General features: G+C 53.4%; 7 protein-coding genes across 7 annotated transcripts; 4 read left to right on the top strand and 3 right to left on the bottom strand.

Moving 5' to 3' along the window:
- Positions 1-12: 12 nt before the first annotated feature.
- Positions 13-1,165, bottom strand: MRS44_008626 (uncharacterized protein; the record flags this gene model as incomplete). The annotated part of the gene is made up of 2 exons (XM_065621001.1): positions 13-776; positions 1,141-1,165. 2 exons carry the CDS (start codon positions 1,163-1,165, stop codon positions 13-15), a joined length of 789 nt encoding a protein of 262 aa, XP_065477073.1.
- A 1,565-nt stretch (positions 1,166-2,730) lies between these two features.
- On the bottom strand, positions 2,731-3,477 carry MRS44_008625 (uncharacterized protein; the record flags this gene model as incomplete). Its single annotated transcript, XM_065621000.1, has 4 exons — positions 2,731-3,042; positions 3,093-3,315; positions 3,372-3,380; positions 3,443-3,477. 4 exons carry the CDS (start codon positions 3,475-3,477, stop codon positions 2,731-2,733), a joined length of 579 nt encoding a protein of 192 aa, XP_065477072.1.
- Positions 3,478-3,919: 442 nt separating this feature from the next.
- Positions 3,920-5,137, top strand: MRS44_008624 (uncharacterized protein; the record flags this gene model as incomplete). Its single annotated transcript, XM_046281193.1, has 4 exons — positions 3,920-4,051; positions 4,104-4,230; positions 4,278-5,033; positions 5,088-5,137. 4 exons carry the CDS (start codon positions 3,920-3,922, stop codon positions 5,135-5,137), a joined length of 1,065 nt encoding a protein of 354 aa, XP_046132079.1.
- A 1,907-nt stretch (positions 5,138-7,044) lies between these two features.
- On the top strand, positions 7,045-8,432 carry MRS44_008623 (uncharacterized protein; the record flags this gene model as incomplete). Its single annotated transcript, XM_046276295.2, has 3 exons — positions 7,045-7,780; positions 7,842-8,149; positions 8,208-8,432. 3 exons carry the CDS (start codon positions 7,045-7,047, stop codon positions 8,430-8,432), a joined length of 1,269 nt encoding a protein of 422 aa, XP_046132078.1.
- A 2,495-nt stretch (positions 8,433-10,927) lies between these two features.
- On the top strand, positions 10,928-11,750 carry MRS44_008622 (uncharacterized protein; the record flags this gene model as incomplete). Its single annotated transcript, XM_065620999.1, has 4 exons — positions 10,928-11,021; positions 11,076-11,087; positions 11,137-11,300; positions 11,355-11,750. The coding sequence occupies 4 exons, from the start codon at positions 10,928-10,930 to the stop codon at positions 11,748-11,750; spliced, it is 666 nt and encodes a 221-aa protein (XP_065477071.1).
- A 2,842-nt stretch (positions 11,751-14,592) lies between these two features.
- MRS44_008621 (uncharacterized protein) lies at positions 14,593-17,584 on the top strand (the record flags this gene model as incomplete). Its single annotated transcript, XM_046269617.2, has 5 exons — positions 14,593-14,752; positions 14,801-15,315; positions 15,366-15,662; positions 15,714-15,921; positions 15,972-17,584. The coding sequence occupies 5 exons, from the start codon at positions 14,593-14,595 to the stop codon at positions 17,582-17,584; spliced, it is 2,793 nt and encodes a 930-aa protein (XP_046132076.2).
- A 151-nt stretch (positions 17,585-17,735) lies between these two features.
- Positions 17,736-19,501, bottom strand: MRS44_008620 (uncharacterized protein; the record flags this gene model as incomplete). The annotated part of the gene is made up of 4 exons (XM_046269619.2): positions 17,736-18,461; positions 18,510-18,970; positions 19,019-19,344; positions 19,395-19,501. The coding sequence occupies 4 exons, from the start codon at positions 19,499-19,501 to the stop codon at positions 17,736-17,738; spliced, it is 1,620 nt and encodes a 539-aa protein (XP_046132075.2).
- Positions 19,502-21,990: the final 2,489 nt, after the last annotated feature.

The following is a 21,990-nucleotide window of genomic DNA, read 5'->3' as shown; positions in this document are numbered from 1 at the left end:
TGATGTTTGGATTCATGGCCATGGCGGGTTAGGAGACAACAGGAGAAGAAGCAGTGAGAGGCCTAAAGGCTCTGCTGCGGCGGCGACGATGGCGGCAGCAGCAGACGGGGGCTCGTGTAGCCACGGGGATGTGCCACCAGGCGGAGCGGCGCTGGGCAGCCTCCCGACGTGGACGTGACGGGCAGCGATCCCACGAGGCGCGGAGGAGTCCCAAACTGAGGACCCGTGGACGCGGTCCAAGGTGTGAGGCGCGCGGTCGGGCGGGGGGCGAGGGTCGCGAGGATCGCGAGACTGGGAGATGAGAGGCGAGTGGCAGGAAGCGGGAATTGGGAGGATCGTGTCTCGTGTCGGCAATCGGCGATGATGAACGGCGAGCTGAGAGAAGAAATGAAAAAGAGCGAAGCCGCAACGGCGATGCGATGGTCGACCGAGAGTCGATGTCGCGGTGATGAGTTGGGGGGAGTATGAGAATGAGTAGGTATGGTGTCGGGTGGTGGTGTAGGTTGGATTTGGCGGAGTGTCGAGGTAACTGGGAGTGGAAAGTGGGCGCCGGGCTTGTCCCTTGCCTGAGGTGATGGCCTGCCTCAGTTGCTCAGTGCAGCGCAGTGCTGGGTTCTGCCAGAAAAAAAGAACGTGACTGGGGTCGGGCGATTGCCAGGGGTGGGAGGGTACTTGTGGTCCGGCGGGAGACGCACGCGAATCGCAGGTACTTCTGGGTCCGTAGCGCAACTCGGAGAAGCCAGCGGAACCGCCCCCAAGGTCGGACAGGTACCTCGCTACCGTATGTAAGGTACCTGAGCGCGAAGGTACCGTACCGGCACTGACTGGAGCAAACGGAGAGGCTCAAACGCTGCCGACGGGCACTGAGTGGAGGGCGGCTGAACGAGACGAGAGACCCAGTCAAAGCCGTCCTAGGTTGTCTCGTCTGGTCTGTCTGATCTGATCTGAGGCCGAGGGGAACTTGGTGAGGTTCGCGCTCGCAGATAAGTCGCAAAAGCCGAGGCGGCACTAAGCCGAGCAAAGTGAGGTGATGGAGGAGGAAGAAAGAGAGTAATCAACGGGAGAGGGTGTGAGAGGGAGCAAGACACTTGTGGGCGAAAAAACGTGGTCGCTGGTTGGGGCGGTGGGAGGACGAGAAACTTTTTTGCTCGCTGTTCCCTTCCATTCCCTCCCTATTGTGCCTCCCAATTGGATAATTCTCGTCGTCGTCCTGTCTACGGTATCTCTTGAACGACTTTTTACATTTTAATTGTTAGCTTGACCCGGAACGGTGGTGATGCGTCTCGTTCCATTAAACGGCTAGACGCAAGCAATTTACAAGTACACAAATACTTGCGCCAAAAAGGCAAAAGGCGAAATGACAAGGCTGGACTTCCACTTGGCTGGGCCTGAAGCCTTGGGCCTGGGGCAGATCCACAAGCCTCTGAGTCCTTGCGGCTAAGGGGTCGGGTCGATCATGAGTTTAAGGGAGGAGATGCAATTAAAGGGATGGTACATCGGGATGGTTCCCGATAGATCTCTGGGCGAATTGAAGACAAAAAAAGCATTTTCTGAAGCCATTGATGCGTATCTTTCAATCAATCTCTTTTATTTTCTTCTCTTCTTTCAGTATTGTTTTGCGGATTGACAATCGCTTAGACCCCAAGGCTGAAGCTGATACACGCCCATGCAGAAAAGAGGCTGGCATCCGACAAACGGGGGGAGGCTGGATCAGCCCCAGGACTCTCCAGACTCGCGTTCGGCTGGCATGGAAGGAGGTTTAGACGCCGACCCGACCGTGACTGCCCTGTGAGGCTCATCGAGTCCAGTGAGCTTCAGTGGGAGATGCACGGGATTCAGCGCGCTTGGCCCTGGGAGCTTGGTACGGGTAGAGGCCCGCTCTTCAGGGGCTTGACGCTCCAGCAATCGCGTCACCCCACAGGACCCTGACGGAGCCTGGCCTTCTAGGCTCTTCTAGGCGGGTGTCTCCCATACGGCTGGGACGCCATGCCTGAGTGCGCAGGTACGTAAATTTCAAACCAGAGTGCGTATTCTTGAGACTGCAGATGAAAAGGGAGTTAAAAAGTAGCCCCAGTTGCCTGAGGCAGGGACATTGAGTGGGTGTCATTCTGGCCTGAGTTTCCACTGGGTCCGTTTTCTGAGATGTACCTCCACTATCAAATCTTGTCTCACTGACAATCCATCCCGTCGGCTGGGCTGCTCTAACCCACTTGTGTTGTATCGTGGTCCCTTTCGCGGGGGTTCTTATCAATCTATCCGTGTAATCCGAAGCAACCTGACATCAACTGTTTATCCGGCGGGGTTGAGGTTGCTCGCACCAGGCTGAATTGTCTACTTGACTTGGCATTGCTCTTCCTGTTCCGGCATTGCAGTGAATTCCATCAAGTTGTTCTATGACTTCAAATAACTTGATCTTGATATGCGCCAGCGTGAAGCGCTCGAGGGTGAGGTATGCGCCTCTCCTTAGCCTCGCACGTGGCTGACAGCCGGCCTCTTCTATGGGTATCTACACGTGCCATGATCCCTAGCTCTACACTCAAAATCGCATCTTGCCCATCCATCTCGGGCTGTTTAGAATATTGCCCTGATCGGCACCAGATCGTCATAGATGCTGTGTAGCGGCTTGTCGTAGATGACCTCCATAGCTCCTATGTGAATAAAGAGCTTGACCTGCCGATCGTCTTCTGCGCGGTTTCCGTCCAATCATTGTCTTGGCTGTCCTTGACAGGCTCAGTCATCCTCAGGCGGCAGCTCGTCGTCGATGTATCGAATCAGCGAAACCCTCATCTCAGTGCTGTCGTTGCCCCTGAGAATATCACTGATAAAGTGAGCCTCCACTTGCATCTGCACCATCTCTAGAGCCCCACGGAGTACGCCACACAGGATGTTGGAGTACCAGAGTTGATCTTGTGCTCGTCCGTCGTCGGGAAGCTCGACAAAGTCGGCCAATGGGTTCTCTTCAAACACAAGCGAGAACTGGTCGTTGTCGCTCGTCCAATTTGTAACTTGGGGGGTAATGTTGAGGAAGATCTTGAATCCGACCTGAGATTCTGTTAGTTATCTTCTTTTCCATGCTTATGATGCGCACGTACACGAGCAATCATCTCGGCTGTCTCGCGGAAGTTGGCGCATCGCTTCATGGTATTGGACTTGGCAAGGTAGTCCTCAATGAGCCGCAGCCCAATATTGTAGCCCATCTTGTCGAGCTGCTTGTTGACCTCGACATAGTCGCTCTCGTAGTCTTTGCAGAGTTGTGCGACGATGGTTCCGTATGTTAATGTGACCAGCTCAGCATTGACCTTGTCGATTCGGGTTCTGTGATTCCAAGTCAGACAAACACTTGCGCCAAGGATCGGTCGGTTTTCGCGTACTTCCAGATTCTACCACAATGTTAGTACATATGTTTTTATTGCGATAAAGCTGGCGCTGAGGGTCGACATACTCCTCGCCTACGCGGGACGCTTTGCTGGCTGACATTGCTGCGGATGGGAATGGAATCTGGCGGGGCGCTCCGAGTGTTGGACGTGCGACGAGCTCGGTAGTTAGGCGGAGGAGATATGGGCAATATGAAAGTAAGAGAAGCCAGCCAGGATAACGCCGGACTCAAAGCCGTAAGGAATACCGTGAATCGTTAATCTTGGACCACCAGCACAGGAGTGAAGGCCAGTTCCCAACGTCACCCTGGAAGTCGGTGGACGGAGTGTTGAAGCGCCGATGTCAGGAACAACTCTCGGCCCGGCCACCAATCAACCGTTGCTACTCGATTTGCTTTCCATGCCCACCACCATCGTCGTGCTGCATGCAAGAGGCAGCTCCAAGCTCACTTTACAGCTCAAAAAGTTTGCCCGCGTCGAGCGCATTTGGATAATCAGCGTCGCATTGCATCACAGTTGACCCTCGAAACCCCACCGAGCCCAGCATGTCCGCAGAGAAGCGTCCCGCCGACGATGATCCGGGTTCGTCTCAGTCGCTGGTGAAGCGACAAAATGTTAGCTCTTCAACTGGCGCTCTCGCGCGTCTTAACGCGTCTAGCAATGCCCTCGTTCAGAGCGTGAGTTGATACATCCTGAAACCGTGGAGACGTGAAAGACTAACTTGAACAGGCCCCAAGAACCAGTGCCCTTCAAGCTCCTGTTATGGAGCTGTCAGGACATTCGGGCGAGATCTTTACAGCCAAGTTTGATCCTACTGGAAACTTGATTGCGTCTGGATCAATGGACAGATCCCTGAGTAAGAACACAGCGACGTGACGCGTGCAACATGGGCTGACTCTTTAGTGCTCTGGCGAACATATGGCGATTGCGAGAACTACGGAATACTGAACGGGCACCGCGGTGCAATTTTGGATCTACAATGGTCGCGCGACTCGGAAATCCTGTATAGCGCATCTGCCGACATGCACCTAGCGAGCTGGGATCTGACATCTGGAACGCGAATTCGTCGATACGTCGGACACGAGGAGATCATCAACACAGTGGGCATCAGCAGGCGAGGAGAGGAGCTACTGGTCAGTGGTAGTGATGATTCGACCATTGGAATCTGGGATCCTCGATCGAAGAATGCTGTCGACTACATCCAGACCGAATTCCCCATCACTGCCGTGGCTGTCTCGGAAGCTGGCAACGAAATATACGCAGGCGGTATTGATAACGACATTCGCGTGTGGGATTTGAGGAAGAAGGCGGTGGTCTACTCGATGCTGGGACACTCGGATACCATCATGTCACTGAGAGTTTCACCCGACTCTCAGTCGCTTGTGTCTTATGCCATGGACTCGACTGTACGGACATGGGATATTCGGCCATTCGCTCCCACGGAGAGACACATTCGGACTTTTGATGGTGCGACAATGGGTCTGGAGAAGAACCTAATGGGTGCTAGCTGGGACTCTGAAGGCAAGAGAATCGCAGCAGCATCAGGTGACGGCACAGTCATGGTGTGGTCGAGCGAGACTGGCAAGCTCGCTTACAAGCTTCCCGGTCACAAGGGTACTGTAAACTGCGCCGAATTCTCGCCAGGAAAGGAACCCATCTGTAAGTCTCTTGCGCCGGCAGAATCTGCGAGTTGTGAGCTAACGGAGAATCCAGTGCTTTCCGCATCATCGGACCGCAAGATGCTTCTTGGCGAGCTGAAATGAGCCAGCAACACGTGCTGGGCGATATCCTAATTCTGCCACTGTCCGTGCCTGAACTATTTCGAGATAATGGCGTGTCAACAACACGAAGGTTCGCCAACGATGGTCTGCCCTTGATACAACTCCTTGTCGAGGGGCAATAAGCCAACTCAAGAAGGGCAATCGTTTCTGGCAATATCTCCAGCAAACTCGATCGTGAAGCAAGTTGGCATGGCTTAATCTGTCAACTATTGTCAGGGAGCGGCAACACTTGTTGTCTTGGCGGACAGGACAGAGGTGTTTCGTGAGGGCTAGAAAAGCGCAACTTATTGGAGCCTGCATGTATAATTTGTTTTGTTTTTCTTTCTGAAAGCATCGGGAAGGGCTTGAGGCGTTCAGGTGGATGTATCAAGTATGAGACATGTAAGACTTTGTAATTACATGAGGAGCTTGAGCTGGGGGGCACGGTGTCGCAATCATGATGTCCATCGTCGTCCAGGCAATCTCACTATCTGCAAATAGTCGATGGATAGTAGGTCCCTGCGTCTCCTTTGGAAAAAGCCACGGCAAAACACGAGGGAAACGCAAGATTCAAAGGGAACAGAGGTCTTCCAATAGTCTTTTGTATCCTCGACAGGCTGTGACGCCCCTCGGACAACCGATCCCTTCATCACCACCCAATCGTGCCCTCGTGTGTGGTTTGCTTTTGTCCAGCTGGAAAAGTGAGAGCTCAGGTTTCAGGTGCTCCCTCTGCAGGTCGTGGTTGGCCAATTGCCGCGGCAAGAAAATGAGGGCGTGCCTTTACCCGAGACGGACAAACAGAGCCACGGCCGCCGGATCTAGACTAGCTTTTAAGTGCGTCTGTGGGTAGCAAAAAACGCGAGACTGACACTACCAGATCATAACGAGAGTGTTGACTTTAATCGTCGGTTTGACCACCTTTTTGAAAGAGATATCACTTAGAAATAACATCAATAGAATGTGCAAGTCTTGGAGTACTATGCTGCATATCTTTGAGTATATCAAGACAGTATTGAGCGTGCCATGGCAATCCCGACGCTACTGAGTTAGTCTGATGTTTTTTGTCACCCCTACTCCGGAGACCTGCCCCTGGATGTGTTAAAGCTTCGACTATTGTTCTCCACATCCCACGTTTTCTTGCTACGGTGCGCGCCGTTCGTTGGTGTTAGGCCGGTTGCAGGCATGGCGTGTTTATCTCTTAAGAAAACCAGGGGGAACTGACAAGGGAGGAGGAAAAGAGAGAGTCATGTCGTTCCCGCAACCAGTCGACGGAGTAGCAAACACCAGAGTAAAGTCTCTTCAATCAATCACAAATCAGAAAACGGGGACGTTCCTTGTTCAGCCGTCATGGCCCTTGCCTCTGTCACTCCGTCTTCAGGCCTTCTGAGCCTCTAAAACAGGGCCCCATGTCGCAGAATCGCGACATCGATCCCTGGGTTCGCCCTGGCACGTCCCTGATCCTCTCGTCGGGGGACCCGTTATCATGGGTCGTTTAGGCTTGGCTAGGGGGAGGGGGGTCCGTGGTCTCGTACGAACACATGAACCTCCTTCGACGGGGCGTTCGAGAGTCCACTAGGTAATTAGATCATCTCGACCCGGCGCTGGTCGTCAACTTTGTCCCCTCTTTTTTATTGATTTCTTGTCTCTCTTCTTGTTATCATCGCCGTCTTCGTTCACACACTCTTGTGCGTTGCGGTCCCAGGTTCGAGACGGGCTCTTGAACCCGTCTTTATCTTGCTCCCCTGTCCTCTCAAACCATGACCGAGATGCCACACCTGATGCTACGACAACATCTTTTGCGTTGAGAGTGCTACCTCTTTGTCTGCTATCGAATTAATCTCACGACATTGTCCGCGTAGTCGTTTGTTCGAGACGTAGCGGCCTACGCCCTGTCGCGTTTACAAGACACGATGAACTTGAATAGCCCTGCCATGGAGCGACTGCGCTCCGATCTCATTCGGCAGGCTCATATGGAGCGCCAGGGAGAATCCAACGGAAGCAATGTCGACATCGAAGGCCAGCCGGATATGCAAGAGTCTCGTACGAATAACCCCTTCTCTCGACTGTTCCGTCGCGGTCAACCCCAATCGACGAATGCGCAACCCCAGCTGGCGGAAATTGAGAGCATCAAATCTCAAGACTCGAACCCGAATCAGACGAACCGACATTCTCGGGTGTTTGGTGGTGTACCAAACTTCCTCCGGACATGGGGAAACAACAATGCGTCACTAACAAATGAGACTCGCAACACGACTGCTTCTCCCGCACCGCTGCTCCCACTTACCCAGCCGTCGGAGCTATCTTCGCCTACGAGACCGGACCCCGTGGCTACGCCTTCAGCAGAATCGAGACAGGCTCGTCGCGAACGTCGAGAACGCCGTGAGCGCAGGGAGCGTCGTGAACATATGGACCCAATTGAGGCGCAACTTGCTGAGATTCTTGGAGGATCCGTTGTTGACCGACGACGAAGGCGACGACATCACCATGATCGATCTCGATCCCGACATCGGTCTCGTAGGAACAATGCGAGACGGCATCCGAAGCATTTCATGTTTTGTCTGCCATGGATTCGGTCAAGGCGTATGCGAGCGCAGATTATTCGGTGCTTTGCGTCTGGTCTGTTTCTCATTATTCTCGTCACTGTTTGTAAGTCACCTTATGAATTGTACTTCAATGACCAGGGAAAGGGTATTAATCAATTGCTCAGATCTCACCCTCTCGATGACCCACAAGGTCAACACTCGTGAGATGACCATCATGCTCATCATGGTCATCCTCTTTGCCACCATCTTCTTCTTCCACGGCCTTGTTCGACTCTGCATCCTCGTTATAAAGAGTAACCGCGAAGCAGCCATGCGTGCAAACCGACCCCCACGCTATCGTGGACCTCCACGATACGCAGTGCCTCCTGTGCCCATCCCGGTTGTCCTTGCTCGAGACGAAGAAGCGGTCGGCATGGAAAGTGAAGTGACAAAGTGCCAGCCGCCAGCTTATGGTCGTTGGCGAGAGACAGTGGTACGTTGTGTTTTGATCTTCCAGTTGCGGTGAATTTGTTGAGGCTGACCATGTGTAGCGAGTCGACCCCGACCGTTTATTCTGGCAACGTAATGAGGACGTTGATCTTTCTCAGCTGCGACCTGGAGCTCAGTCTGGACCCCGGCCGCCTTCTTACGTGTCCGAGGACGGCATTTCATACGTGGTCGAGGCGGCTCCTCGATCAACTGCCCCTACGGCTGACGTGCCGCTCCCACCGCATCCTTCGGAAGTGGGACGAGTAGCTCGAATGCCAACTGCATAAGGGAATTAATGAGCCGGCGATCCTCGTCTTGAATGTTGACCCAGGGGTCTGCTATTTGCGCAAGCACAGTGGAATGGAATCTGGTTGAAGGAAGCGTCATGCTGGGCACTAGAGGGACATGCGAGGGATTGGATTTTAGAAGCCCTAGTGAGGGTGCTCTTGATCGAGCGTACATGATTTTACACGGCATATATGACAGCTTGTTAGCGAGTTTAAACAGCATCACAACGTTAGAGACCAGAAAATACGTAGATAGAGGAGACTTGCGAGTCAAACCTGGCGAATAGATACCACATGATTTAACAGAAAAAAAAGCAATTATAAACAAGGGCATTTCTATAAAGGAATCCCACTCGTATCAGTGTCGTGTAAGCGTCTGGTCACCCAGGCTGAGCCGAGGACTGGGGTTGAGCTGAGAGGATCCAGCAACGATGGAACCCGATCGGTGAGCGCCCGGAAATCAGCCTATCTTTTTTGACCGGGCCGGGTAGGGGATATTAACATCCATCGAGGTTCGGGGGACTGGATCCAGTGTGACGGAAATGGCCCGGGCTGCGGCTGTTGTTATCCTAAAGACATCACGCGGTTTGCCCCTGCGACCGGATGTGAGTCTTGGTATATCCTTGAGTGATTGATGGAGAGAAGGAGGGAATTCTGAGTCGTTGGGCATGAGAATGACGGAGCTAGAAGTAAGCTGTCTCTGATATTGAAGATACCAACGATAGAGGTTGGATCAAGTTCAAGATTCATCACGTGAATAACCCGAGTCAAACATCACCCACCCATGTCAGGAACACGGCCAGAAGGCAAGACACTGTTCCTGCTTCCTTCCTCCCTAGCGGCAAAACAGCCCTCTCAACCCTCTCAACCCTCTCCCCTCTCAGACCACTCAACTCACCCTTTCCCTAAACAAGACAGCCACGACTCACGAGATGCCCAACCCCAAGAAGGGAAGGGAAGGTTTGAGGCCAAGGGCGCCTTTAGGCAATTAGTGATTGGTCCGTTTTGCCTTGACTCGGGACGGGACTCCAGACCCCGGCTTGACTCGATGAATCGCCTTCCCCTTTCGCCCTCTGCTTCCGTGATTCCGTCCCAAGAGGATGCTTGGATGTCCCCCCAAAGTCAGTGCTCTCTTTCAGCGCGTGATTCTGAGCGAGCAAATCCACTGGATGAGTGGGAAGAGAACCAACCCGCGCCGGTTGCTTCCCCTCCTCCCACGCGCTTGCGCCTGCTGCCCGAGTCGCCCCCTCCCCACAATCTACCCACAATGGAATCCGTTGGTCGTAGGTAGTAGGTTTCCAGTCGAGTCGTAGTCATTCGCGGGCTCCAGCTCCGTCCGTCCACTGGCCTGGCTGATTTTGTGTGTGTGTGGTGTCTCTCTCCCCTCATTTCCTTCGTGCGAAAATTTTTTAATCAAAAAATAAATTTCCGTTTGGGAACAAAGAACGAAAAACCCTCGAGGGAAATCAATCTCTTGGTTATCATTATCATCCATCATCTTTGGATAAGCCTCAACCATTCATAATCCACCGTTTGGATATATTCTTATTAAAACTTTCTTTCCTTTACCCATCAAGCTCCTTCCCAGGCCAAAAAGGTATGTGACAACCGGTAAAAGCGTGGTTTTGCTGCTGCATTGCGTTTTTTGTGTTGCCGTGTGCTGCTGCCCCTCCTTCGCTTCGTCCCCCTCTGGTTGCGCGACAAGCCTCTGGATGACGACCTCCTCCTGTCGCAACGTTGGCTCTCGAATCCTCATCGTCCGAAAAAACGACCGACTCGATTTGGTTATTTGTCGCATTCAGGATCTGTTCGTCTGGACTCGAATTTCCCCTCCGACCGACAAGAAATCACGCGTTTTCGAAAGCTTCAAGCATCGGTCCACCTACAAACGACTCCTGCTCTTGGCCGCGCTGTGTGCGACTCGACATCTTCATCATATCGTCCATCGCGTCGGCGCTTGATCATGTCGCGTCGCATGTCGACGTCGCGCCTTCACGGCGAAACCTGATGCTCAGCTTGCCCCTCCGAGTGAGATGAGGTGCGGGGTTTCGACCTCAGCACCAAGGTCAACCATCAACGAGGGCCGATAACACCAACGTCCAAGTATCGCGCCGCCATCGTCATCGGCTCTCGTCCCGACGCTATGAATGCGATGCGATCCTATTCTACCTGAACGTCGTTGCCGCACTGGATAACATGGTCTGACACTTCGCCGCTCGCTTCCTCAACTGCGATTGCGATTGTCGCCTGGGGCTTACTACCAAGGATCGCATTCGTGGTTGATCGACAATATGAGCTTGGCTTCACGTCAGCGCCATGGACTATCCTTCAGGATTCGATACCGAGGTTCCTAATAATCGCGCATCGAGATTTGGATACCATCTTGGATAAGAACGACCATGGGACGAACCGGAGGGGACTGCGCCGCAACCACACATTGCAACATGCTCGATGAGCCCTTTTACTAACCGAGCTACCAGACACATACCCTCAAAATGTCTTCTCTTTCTCGACGTGCTTGCTACAAGTGTGGCAATGTTGGCCACTATGCTGAGGTCTGCTCCTCTGCTGAGCGACTTTGCTACAACTGTAGGATTTGTTCCCCCTCTTGAACGATTATTGGCGCTAACTTTCATGTCATAGGCAAGCAGCCTGGTATGCATCTTGACCTCGACAACTGTCGTTGATATCTAATACTCTCTAGGCCACGAGTCCAATGGCTGCCCTCTTCCCCGTACCACCGAGGCTAAGCAGTGCTACCACTGCCAGGGTCTGGGCCACGTCCAGGCTGACTGCCCTACTCTCCGCCTGAGCGGTACTGGCACCAGCGGCCGCTGCTACAACTGCGGCCAGCCCGGTCACCTTGCTGTATGCTCTTATCGCCATCTCTCGAAGCTCCATATACTGACAACGGATTGATAGCGCGCCTGCCCTAACCCTGTTGGTCCTGCTCTTGGCCGTGGTGCCCCCATGGGCCGTGGCGGCTTCGCCGGTGGTTACGGCCGTGGTGGTTTCGCTGGCGGCCCCCGTCCCGCTACTTGCTACAAGTGCGGTGGCCCCAACCACTTTGCCCGTGACTGCCAGGCTCAGGCCATGAAGTGCTACGCCTGCGGCAAGCTCGGCCACATCTCCCGAGACTGCACTGCTCCCAACGGTGGCCCTCTTAACACTGCTGGCAAGACCTGCTACCAGTGCGGCGAGGCCGGTCACATCTCTCGGGACTGCCCTCAGAAGAACGCCCCCGGCGAGATCCCTCCCGAGGTTGATCTGAGCAACGTCCCTGCTCCCCCTGTTGCTCCTATTGCCCCCGTGGCTTAAGTGCATACGGAGTCGTTTTGGGCCGTGCCTGAAAAGGCATCTGGCCCAACGGCGGCCCCTCGGGCATGATGCCTCTCGTTGAGGCATCAAACCGAGGATGCCGCCAGATGTGTTTCTTGCCTATTTATTCTTTTTGATGCCGACACGTGAACATATTATCCCTTTATCTCTTACCCTCGTCTTATTTCTTTGTTCCGGTTCTTGTTTATTTTGATCCGAAGCATGCGAGCCGGCACCATTTGGCTGGTCTGGTTTTCGGCATCTTCGATCCGTCTAAATTCATCTTTGAACCTCGTTCTTTGTTTGACCTGGATATTCCATGGATTCCTCGTCCAAGCTATCTGGGCGGCATCTACGTGGCTGCTACCCCGTATAGTCCAGAACGAGGAAAGGCCTTGGGTGACAGGAAAAGACATCTACCAACGATATTTCCTTTTTCCATCTTTCACCTAGACTTGTTTGCATGGATCCTTGGTTACTAGGGGGTCTCTGGGCGGTTCTCCGCATCTGACACCTTTCCTCGGACGGAACTTTGGATCATTCACCCAAGGACTACTACTACGATTTGAACGACAGACGCTGTCACGTGGCTCTTAACGACTTTCAAAAAATTCTACGGCACCCTGCGAAGGATATACCCCGCGAGGCGATGTGTTGGTTGTTGAGCTTGGAAAAGAAAAAGCGCAGAGACTCAGGCTTGACGAGAGAAAGAAGCCCCCAGAGCGGGTAGGTCAAGCCTCGGGAGAGCTTGTGTTGTCGCCTGGCGGCAAAAAGATCAGTGGACGCGTGCGTGAGAAGTGGAGTGGTGGGCTGAAGGCCAGATTGATCGACGACAATTGGGGGATAGGATGTTGTTTGTGTTGTGGACGACAGGTGTCTTGCCCAAGACCCTGTTCGATGCGGAAGAAAACGTCCCACAGAGCAGCAGACAGACAGACAGACAACAGAGAGTTTTATGAGTGGGAGAGAAGAAGTCATGCTGGGGAGCCTTGGGAGCGTGAAGGTGTCCCCAGACCCCTCGTCTTTGAAAGGCTGTCTAGATGTGGTGGTTGTGGTTGTGGTTGCGGTTGAGGTTGAGCGTGGGTCTGATGGTTGGGGGTGAAGTTGTGGTTGCGGCAGAGTTGTAAACGAACGATTTGATACACAAGCATTACCAAAAATGAAGCGAAGTGGCATCAGCAAGCAAAGAATGAGATGAGATGAGATGAGGTGTTACGATGTTGGTATTGTACAACGGAACGGCGTTGGGATGGCAAACTGTTTTTGTTTTTTTTTCTGGAGTAAGGACTGGGCAGGGCAGGCTAACAGAACTGTATGCTAATGCATGAATGGAAACGAGCTCGGGCTCAGGTCAGGTTATCTCAAATGGGCTGCGATCGGCGGAGTTTTGAGGTTAGTACAGATTGTATGTTGGTGTTGAATGTGTGTTGCTGGTAATCAAGAGGAGTGTCCCTGGATAATATCTAGGGGGTGCCAGGTGATGAGGTATCATGGTGAACAAACAGGCATCTGTTGAGTGCTGCCTCCTGCATGAGCTGAACGCCTTGGCGATGACCTTGCAGCGGACGGCACGATGGACCCCAAGGCTCATCAAACAGCTCCATTTGTTCAGAGCAATCGGCTGTTGAAACACCTTCCCTGTACCACAGTGACGGCTGTTCAGGCAGCATGAACCATGACTATTCGGGCTGTGCAACGGGCTTCGGAGTTGATCCCGGAGACGGCAATGCATAGTTGAAAAGGGATAGATTGTGCTCTACACTTGGAAAGACGGACGGAGCATGTGGCTGAAGTAGTTGTATGGATGACTACAGCCTATCAAGCGCCTGAAGGGTAGAGGTGACTATGTGCAGCCGTGCTACACATTGCGAATGCAGTCATGGTTGAAAATACGACTAGAGACGGCTTCTGCTCGCCCCAGTCAGGATACGGCGTGGCTCTGAATATGCAGATAGAATGCTACCCGTCAGCATGAGCGCGAAATGGAGCTCAAACAGGACGAACAGCAACCCCGCAGCAAATGTTTGCATCCTTGGGGCCAAGACAAAAGACTGCCGTGAAGAGTCGCCATGGCCGGCCTTGCATGGTGCCAAGTCACAAAAGTCGTCAGCCGCAACGGGCTCAAACATGATCACCAACCACTTCATCTCCACCAAAGTTCCCCTCTTCAACTCCAGCCCTACGAGGTTTCGGGAGGAGGAGGGGGTCAGAGCTGCAAACTAACCCGGGGTGGGCTGACGGGTGGCAGGGGGGGATCTGGACCAAACGCCAAGAATTGGGGGCCGGGCGCTGCCGCTGGCTGATGTGAAGAGGTTGGGGAGAGGGAAGGACTATTGCTTCAGGTCTCGTGCATTGCAGTTGCAGCACCGGAGGAGACGGCCTATTCTGGTTACGAGGTGCATCTTGAGGATGGGGAACCGGTGTGGCTGTACGACCTTGTGAGTCCCAGATGTAGGGGACGACCACAAACCATAGACCCGAGACACGCATGGGGTCCTTGCACTTTTGTGAGGGAGGAGGCAATGTATCAAAATGGAGACTGGGGGATGATGAGCTGGCGGCTGATGGAATTGCTGACGGGCTGACGAGCTGAAGCGGCGCTTAAACGCAAGCTTGCTCGGCGTGCATTTCGGGGGATGTGATAGAGGGGGAGAGGGGACACGAGAGGGATAAAAGGCGGGCGTCTTCCTTTTGCATTTGATCGTTTCTTGTGTTTCTCAGACTCTTGAGGGCTCACCATTGAACTCTCATCTTTAAAGTGAGAGTTGTGTGGTGTTGTTAATTCTCTTAGTGCGCCAGTAGTGCTTTTACACAACAGGACGTCGACTCCACATTGGACAAGATGTCTTCCTCCTCCTCTTCCTCTTCGAGGTCATCGTCGCCCAACAGGTCTTTTGCAGAGATCGCTGCTGGTGCTGACTTGGGCGACCGCTCAAAGGTTACACCGCAGCATGTGATTGACAAGTTCTGGGGTAAATTCACCACCAAGAACCCGGGCAAGGGTATGTATCTTTGTGTCTTTAGAGAAGCAGCAAACTGATGCCATACAGCTACAACCGTCATCCCCTCCAACACCTACATCCAGGCTGCTGCCAAGAGAGGCAACAGAGTGACCGCCAGCACCACAGATGCTTCTTACGAAGAGGCTGCGGCCACGTGCCGTGCCAAGGTCGAAAAGATCGTCAAGGAGTGTCGTCGCATCAACAAGAAGTATCGCGACCCCCACTTTGACATTGAGGCCGATCTCAAGTTTGGCCAGAATGACTGTCTTCAGTCGCTCTCAAACGTCGAGGACTACACGCCTGGTCTTGACATGCAGCCCCAGAGCGTCAAGCGTGTCGGTGACATTTTTGACAAGCCCTGCTTCTACATTGACGGACCTACCACGAGTGATATTAGGCAGGGCCGTAATGGTGACTGCTGGCTTATGGCTGCTCTTTGCACTCTGAGCAACAAGCCTGGTCTCATCGAGAGGCTTTGCGTTGCTCATGATCAAGCTGTCGGTGTCTATGGTTTCGTCTTTTACCGTGACGGCGAGTGGATCTCGGAGATTGTCGACGACTATGTACGTGCCTCATCCTTTTGCTTGATACAGCAACTGACAAACATTTCTAGCTCTATCTGACCAAGCCTGACTATGACGAGAGCTATCTGGACCGAGTCTTGTTCGATAATGTTGAGCGCCTCGATCCAGAGGAGGCATACCGCCGGATCTACCAGTCCAACAGTGGCTCTCTCTACTTTGCACAGTGCCAGCATCCCCAGGAGACCTGGCTCCCCCTTCTCGAGAAGTGCTATGCCAAGGCTCACGGAGACTACGCTGCCATCGAAGGTGGATATGGTGGTGAGGGTATTGAAGATCTGACTGGAGGTGTCAGCAGCGAGCTCTTTGCCAATGATATCCTCGACAAGGTAGGTTCAACACACGTGCATCTTCACAACATCAGCTAACGGACTTGACAGGATTACTTCTGGAATGAGGAACTCCTCAAGGTGAACAAAGAGTTCCTCTTCAGCTGCTGGACTGGCGTCTGGGGCACTGGCTGGGGTGACCGAAAGGGTATTATTGAGCTTCACGCCTACTCGATCCAGAAGGCTGTCGAGATTGACGGAAAGCGTCTGCTCAAGCTCAAGAACCCCTGGGGCAAGGGAGAATGGAACGGCCCGTGGAGTACGTAACCTCGTCGATGCTTCGCAACCAGGACAAGCTAACAGTCTCAGGTGATGGATCCAAGGAATGGACCCCCGAATGGCTTACCAAGCTCGACCACCGTTTCGGTGATGACGGAGACTTTTGGATTTCGTACGAGGACCTCCTTAGAAAGTACCAGTCCTTCGATCGAACCCGTCTGTTCACCCCTGAGTGGCGCGTCACTCAGGTCTGGACAACTCTCTCCGTCCCCTGGGCGCTCGACTACCACGACACCCACTTCTCCTTCACCATCACCAAGCCCGGTCCCATTGTCATTGTTCTGGCTCAGCTCGACGACCGATACTTCCGAGGTCTCGAGGGCCAGTACCGCTTTGAATTGACCTTCCGTGTTCACAAGGCTGGCAAGTCGGACTATGTTGTCCGCAGCCAGACGCCCTACCGGATGACGCGATCCACCAACGTCGAGCTTGAACTTGAGGCTGGCGACTACGAAGTCCGCGTCAAGATCAACGCCACTCGCAACGAGTCAGTCTTCCCCATTGAGAAGGTCATCAAGCAGAACGCCAAGTCCCGTCGTGAGAAGCTCCTTCGCATCGGTCTCACCTATGACCTTGGCCACTGCAAGGGCAGATTCGTCGAGACACTAGAGGAGAAGGCGGCTCGCAAGGCGCACGAGGCGGAGCTCAAGAAGAAGAAGAAGGAGAGAATCAGGAAGAAGCTTCTCAAGGACCGAGAGGCGGCCCACTACTTGGCCACCAAGGAGTGGGCGTGGACAGAGCACAGGCGGCTGAAGAAGAGAGAGAAGGCCAAGCTTAAGAAGGCTGAGAAGAAGCTTAAGAAGGAGGCCCGAAAAGCTGAGAAAGCCGCTGCTCGAGCTGAGAAGGCTGCCCTGGAGGCTCAGGCTGCTGCTGAGGCCGCAGAGAAGGAGGCCGCAGAGAAGAAGGAGAAGGGAGAGAAGGAAGCCAAGTCTACCGAGAAGACTGAGAAGGTCGAGGCTACTCCCAGCTCTGAGGAGAAGAAGGTTGAGTCCAAGGAGGAGGAGTCGAAGCCACAGGAGCCCCTTACTCCCGAATCTACTGCCGATGATGACGTCGAAGAGAAGGACGAGAAGAAGACTGAGGGTGATGAGGAGACCAAGGAGGAGGAGCAGAAGGAAGAAAACGAGGAAGAGGCGGAGGAGGGAGATGACGAGAAGGACAAGGCCGAGGAGTCCGAGTCCGAGTCGGAAGAGGAGAGCGACACCGATGACGGCGCCGCCTCTACCGTCGGCTCCCTCCGTGACCTTTCCGAACGGGAAATCCAGATCGCCATCGACACGTACACCGGAGACATTCCCTCCGACTCGGAGTCCAGCGACTCCTCCGACTCTGACACCAACGAGGGCGACGACGCCGAGAAGGACCCCTGGAACGCCGTCGTGGTCGCCGGCATCCGCATCTTCCACAAGAGCCTCGGCGACGACGACGAGGACGGCAGCTCCCTTAACCTTAAGGTGATCCGACCCATCCCCTTTGGCAAGGACAACGACAAGGTCGACGTGGAGAACAAGGGCAAGTCGACAAAGTGCAACACAAAGGTCCTGGATGTGGACGATAGCGCCAAGGATGCTACGCTCATTGGGGACAAGAAGGAGAAGATCAGGTTCATCAAGGGAGAGGGACGCAGGACTTTTACGCTGTAAATGAAGTTTGGATGCCTATTGATATGGATATGTACAGGGTACCGGGCCGTGTGGGGCCGGGTATTGTGGGGTTGTCGGCCGCTTTCGCCGATCCCCAGTCGAATATCGGTAAACTTATGAATACATGACTTGTATGCTCTTACTTATGCTCTTAAACAGTCTCGTTCTTCTCATCGTGCGTGACCTCTCCGTGCTCATTTCCAAACACCTTTCCACCGGGTCCAGACACGCTCTGGCGGTGCTCCCAGGATTCCGTGGGCTTCCACTGTGTGGACTTGCGCGCCACGCTGACCTCGTCGTAGAGCTGATCGACCTCTTCGAGGGAGAGACCCTTGGTCTCGTAGATGAAGAAGTAGACAAAGGCGATGCAGATGAAGCAGCAGCCGAACCAGATGAAGAAGATCTTGCTCTGGAGGTTGGCCTTGCCGGGACCAAAGTCGACGAGGTAGGGAGTTGAGTAGGCAATTGCCCAGTTGAGGAGCCAGTTGGTCGCAGTAGTCATACTGAGAGACCTGGCACGGGTCTTGAGAGGGAAGATCTCGCCGGTGACAACCCAAGCAAGGGGGCCCCATGTGGAGGCGAAGAAGAAGATGTAGATGCACACGAACGAGACAGCGGCCTTTTGTCCAGCGAGGTTCTTGACAAAGATTGTGCCGTTGTCGTTCTGACCGGTCGAGAATGTACCTGACATGGCGACGATGAACTGGGAGACGCACATGCCGATGGCACCCCAGAAGAGAAGAGGGCGACGACCCCATTTATCGATGGCGTACATGCCGGGGATGGTGGAGGCGACGTTGATGGCTGATGTGATCATGGAAATGACGAAACCGCTCGAGATGCCAGAGTTCTCAAAGTACTTGGTGCCATAGTAGAACTGGACTCTTGTTAGTTATGTACAGGTGAAGCAAATTGGGGGACATACGATAAAGTTGATGCCGGTGAGTTGCTGAAGAGCCTGCAGAGCCATACCAGTAAACTGGCGCTTCAGAATAGGAGGTCTGAAGCAGTCGAGATAAGAAGCCTGTCCAAGCGACTTTTCATACTCGTGGTTCGCCCTCACTTCCGTGAGCTCAGACTGAATAGCAGGATGGTCCTGGGGCAGTCGTCGAATCCTGCCCAGGGCCTTGGCGGCCTCGTCGTGTCGGTCTTGCTTGATGAGGAAGCGGGGCGTCTCGGGGAGGATGCACATTCCGCCAAAGAGGATGAGGGAGTAGGCGAACTGGACGGCGATGGGGATACGGTATGAGCCCGTGTCCTTGCGCTTGGATGTGGCGTTGTTGACGATGGCGGCGAGGAGGAGACCGATCGTAATGGCCCATTGGTAGGCTCCTACGATGGCACCGCGAATCCACTTGGGAGCTGTTTCGGACTGGTAGAGGGGGACTGTGATTTGTTAGAGAGGTTGCGAGTTGAGAGTGCAGGGGGACATACTGATGGCTGAGATTTGACCAACGCCAAAGCCGGCAAAGAATCGTCCAGCAAGGAACATGGGGATAGCAGTAGCAGCAGTTTGAAGAGCCACACCTAGGTTGAAGACCCAGGTGGCAATCATCAAACCGGGGCGACGACCGATGTAGTCAGTCATGAAGGGCGAAGAGAGAGCGCCGAAGAAGGTGCCAGCAGAGAGAATGGAGACGATGGCAGACTCCTGGGATGTGGTGACGTTGAGGTCGCCGTCCGAATCCCGCCAGCCGGTGCTGAAGAGGCGTTGCCAGTAGGGCATGGCAAGGATACCAGAGATGGTACCAGTATCATAGCTAGGCCCTGTCAGTTACTGAAGATGTGTAAGTTTGGTTCATGAACATACCCGTAGAGGACACCACCAAAGGCAACAAACATGCCAATGGCGATGGCAGGCCATGCCTTGCCCTCCTCCTGGGGCTTGGTGAGAGATGCTCTTCGAAGAGTATTCATGGCGATTGCTCTTGTTCCTAGGGATGACGAGCTGTGTTGAGGAGCCGTTTGGGCTGGAAATTTGGGATCTGCCCCTGAGTCTTAATGAAGATCGACTCTTGGCGAATGAGTTTGTGAATAGTAGAGAAAAGAGCAAAGAGCTCAATGGTGATTGGGTATAAGCCTGATGAAAAAAGACATGATTTCGAGGAGGGAATCACTTCCTTTTAAACTCGAAGGCTTTAAGTTGAGCTTGCGAGATGACCAACGGTCTGCAAGTAAAGAATCCACTCCAACATGACGTTTCTTACACGAATTTCCCCCATCGCTTACAACGAGGAGGGGAAGCTAAAGCTCGGGGAGCTCCAGACTCGACCCCGGGCTGACCGTGACTAGGGGGAAATGGGATTTTGGAGATGCGGAGCAGCCGCACCACCACCACGACTGGGGGATCGCCACCGATGACATTGGCTTTTTTTACTGGGGATGGCCTGACAGAGGATGGATACGGGGAAGGCGTTTTGTGGGGGATGAAGGGTGAGGAGAGTGTCACATTGTCAACTTGGAGTGCTCCACACGGGCGTTTCCTTTGACGCCTCACCGTGATATTGCCTAGCGGTGGTGAACTAGGAGGATTGATCTGATTTCGAATGGGCTGTTGATGGTCTTGAGTGTTGAATTATCTCGCTGCTTTTGAGAAAGAGGGTGTTGTGTCATACTACACTTGGTGTATGGGAGACAAACAAAGAATACACACTCAACAATACTTGGTGTTGTTTGTATGTATGAGGAGCATTGCTTGATCCTTGGTCTCAGCTCCCATGCATGACTTTGAACGGATAACTCGGATGCAGAAAAGCCTCGGCAGATGAAACAGAATGCTTCTAACCACGAGGCCAAGTCAGGATCTCCATCATGATAACCCATGACCATGTAATGAAGATCCCCACAACAGCAGCAGATGCCGGGGCGAGATGCGGGTCTCCCAAGATCCCACCTCCCCCGGGCCAGGCCGGCTGGGCAAACGCCAAGTTGTAGTATCGTCAAGTGTGGGAAAGTCTTGTCCTTGGCATTCAACTACGAGCTACTCGATTTGCCACTCTCATGAGCAATTTGATGCTTTCCAACATGTTCAAGTGATGAATTAGTTGCGATCCTATGATGGTATGCATGTCAGTCTAACCGCTCAGGCCAAAACCCTCCGGAATAGCGTCGCGCGAGGACCAACGACCGTTTCGGCCCTATTACGGCACGTCCACTAGGTCTTTTCATTTAGCTTTTTATGTGGTAGGCCCTGTCGAGCGCTTTGCTGCCCAGTAAGCGGGAGTTTGTCTACACCCATCAGGTGTGAGATTCTTGTTTTTTTGTGGTGGGAGGGAGACAGCTTGGAGGCGACATTTGATTTGGAGTACTCGAGAGAAACCCTTATCCATGGCGCCAACTCTAACTTTGGATTGACTCTCCCCAGTGAAGAGACACTTCTATGTTACTTTTGAGAAAGACAATGACATTGTTGAGACAGAGATCAACGGTAGACGTTTGATCTGCAGGGCATGCAAGACATTCGAAGAACTCTAGAAGCCAATTTCAACATTGATGCTTCAAGCACCAGTGAAGCAGCCTTTTCGTCATGACCGTTGAGAGTAGGAGTATCAAAGATGTTGGCGTAAGTGGCGAGATAGCACCTAGGCCATCCCGATCATGGGAGCATCCTAACCTCGACTAACACCCTTTGACACTTTGCATCCCCAGACCTTGATTCCCCATGGGCTGTCTTATCCCCCGCAACCTGTATTATCCTGGAGATGAAGAAGAGGGGAAGCAAGGAGCATCTCCAAGTCCTGTAGGTTGGGTTGCATTCTCTCCAAAATTCTGACGATGGATCGAAAACTTGGCGATCGCGAAACTCAAAATCACCCCCTTCCAATGAGGTGTCGGGCCGACATCTCGTCAAACACCAATGACGGGTTTCCTGTTCCTCTCGAGTGTGGACGGAGGCTCCGAGGGTGCACCGTTTCGACGGGCGCAAGGGTCTTGCAGCCTATGACAGTCTCTGGCTCGTGGGTCCCGTTCTCCTCCGAGACTCCAAAGAGCAGACCAACATCTCGACAAACCATCCGATCAAGGACCTCCTTGTCCTTGAGGCTCGGCGGCATTGTGGGGTCAGGCCCGTCTAGACCGGCACTCGAAACTGAGGAGGGAAACCTACCGTAAGACTAGATCTTGTCTGTTGGAGAAGTTTTGCATGATGGGAGTTTGTGGTGTTGTTGAGTTCTTTAACCCTCTTTCTCGAGGTCGGCCCGTTGATCACAAACCACCACTGAGCTGATACTCGAAAACGTCTCAAGACATCTCGTCATGCTTGACATGATCATGGCCATGTTGGCTTGCGGAGCCGCGCATGGGAATGGGACGACAGCTTCGGTGTTGCCTCGGACGCTATCCCCAACACCTCCACACTCCGCAGTCTGGACTGTCAAGGGATCCGGCCCCTTGCTGGAGAGCTGAAG

The sequence above is a fragment of the Fusarium solani genome (assembly GCF_023522795.1).
Source record: "Fusarium solani strain SB1 chromosome Unknown bctg00000005, whole genome shotgun sequence".
NCBI lineage: Eukaryota > Fungi > Ascomycota > Sordariomycetes > Hypocreales > Nectriaceae > Fusarium > Fusarium solani.
Note: the sequence above shows the minus strand (reverse complement) of the source record. Positions and strands in the feature narration are given on the sequence as shown.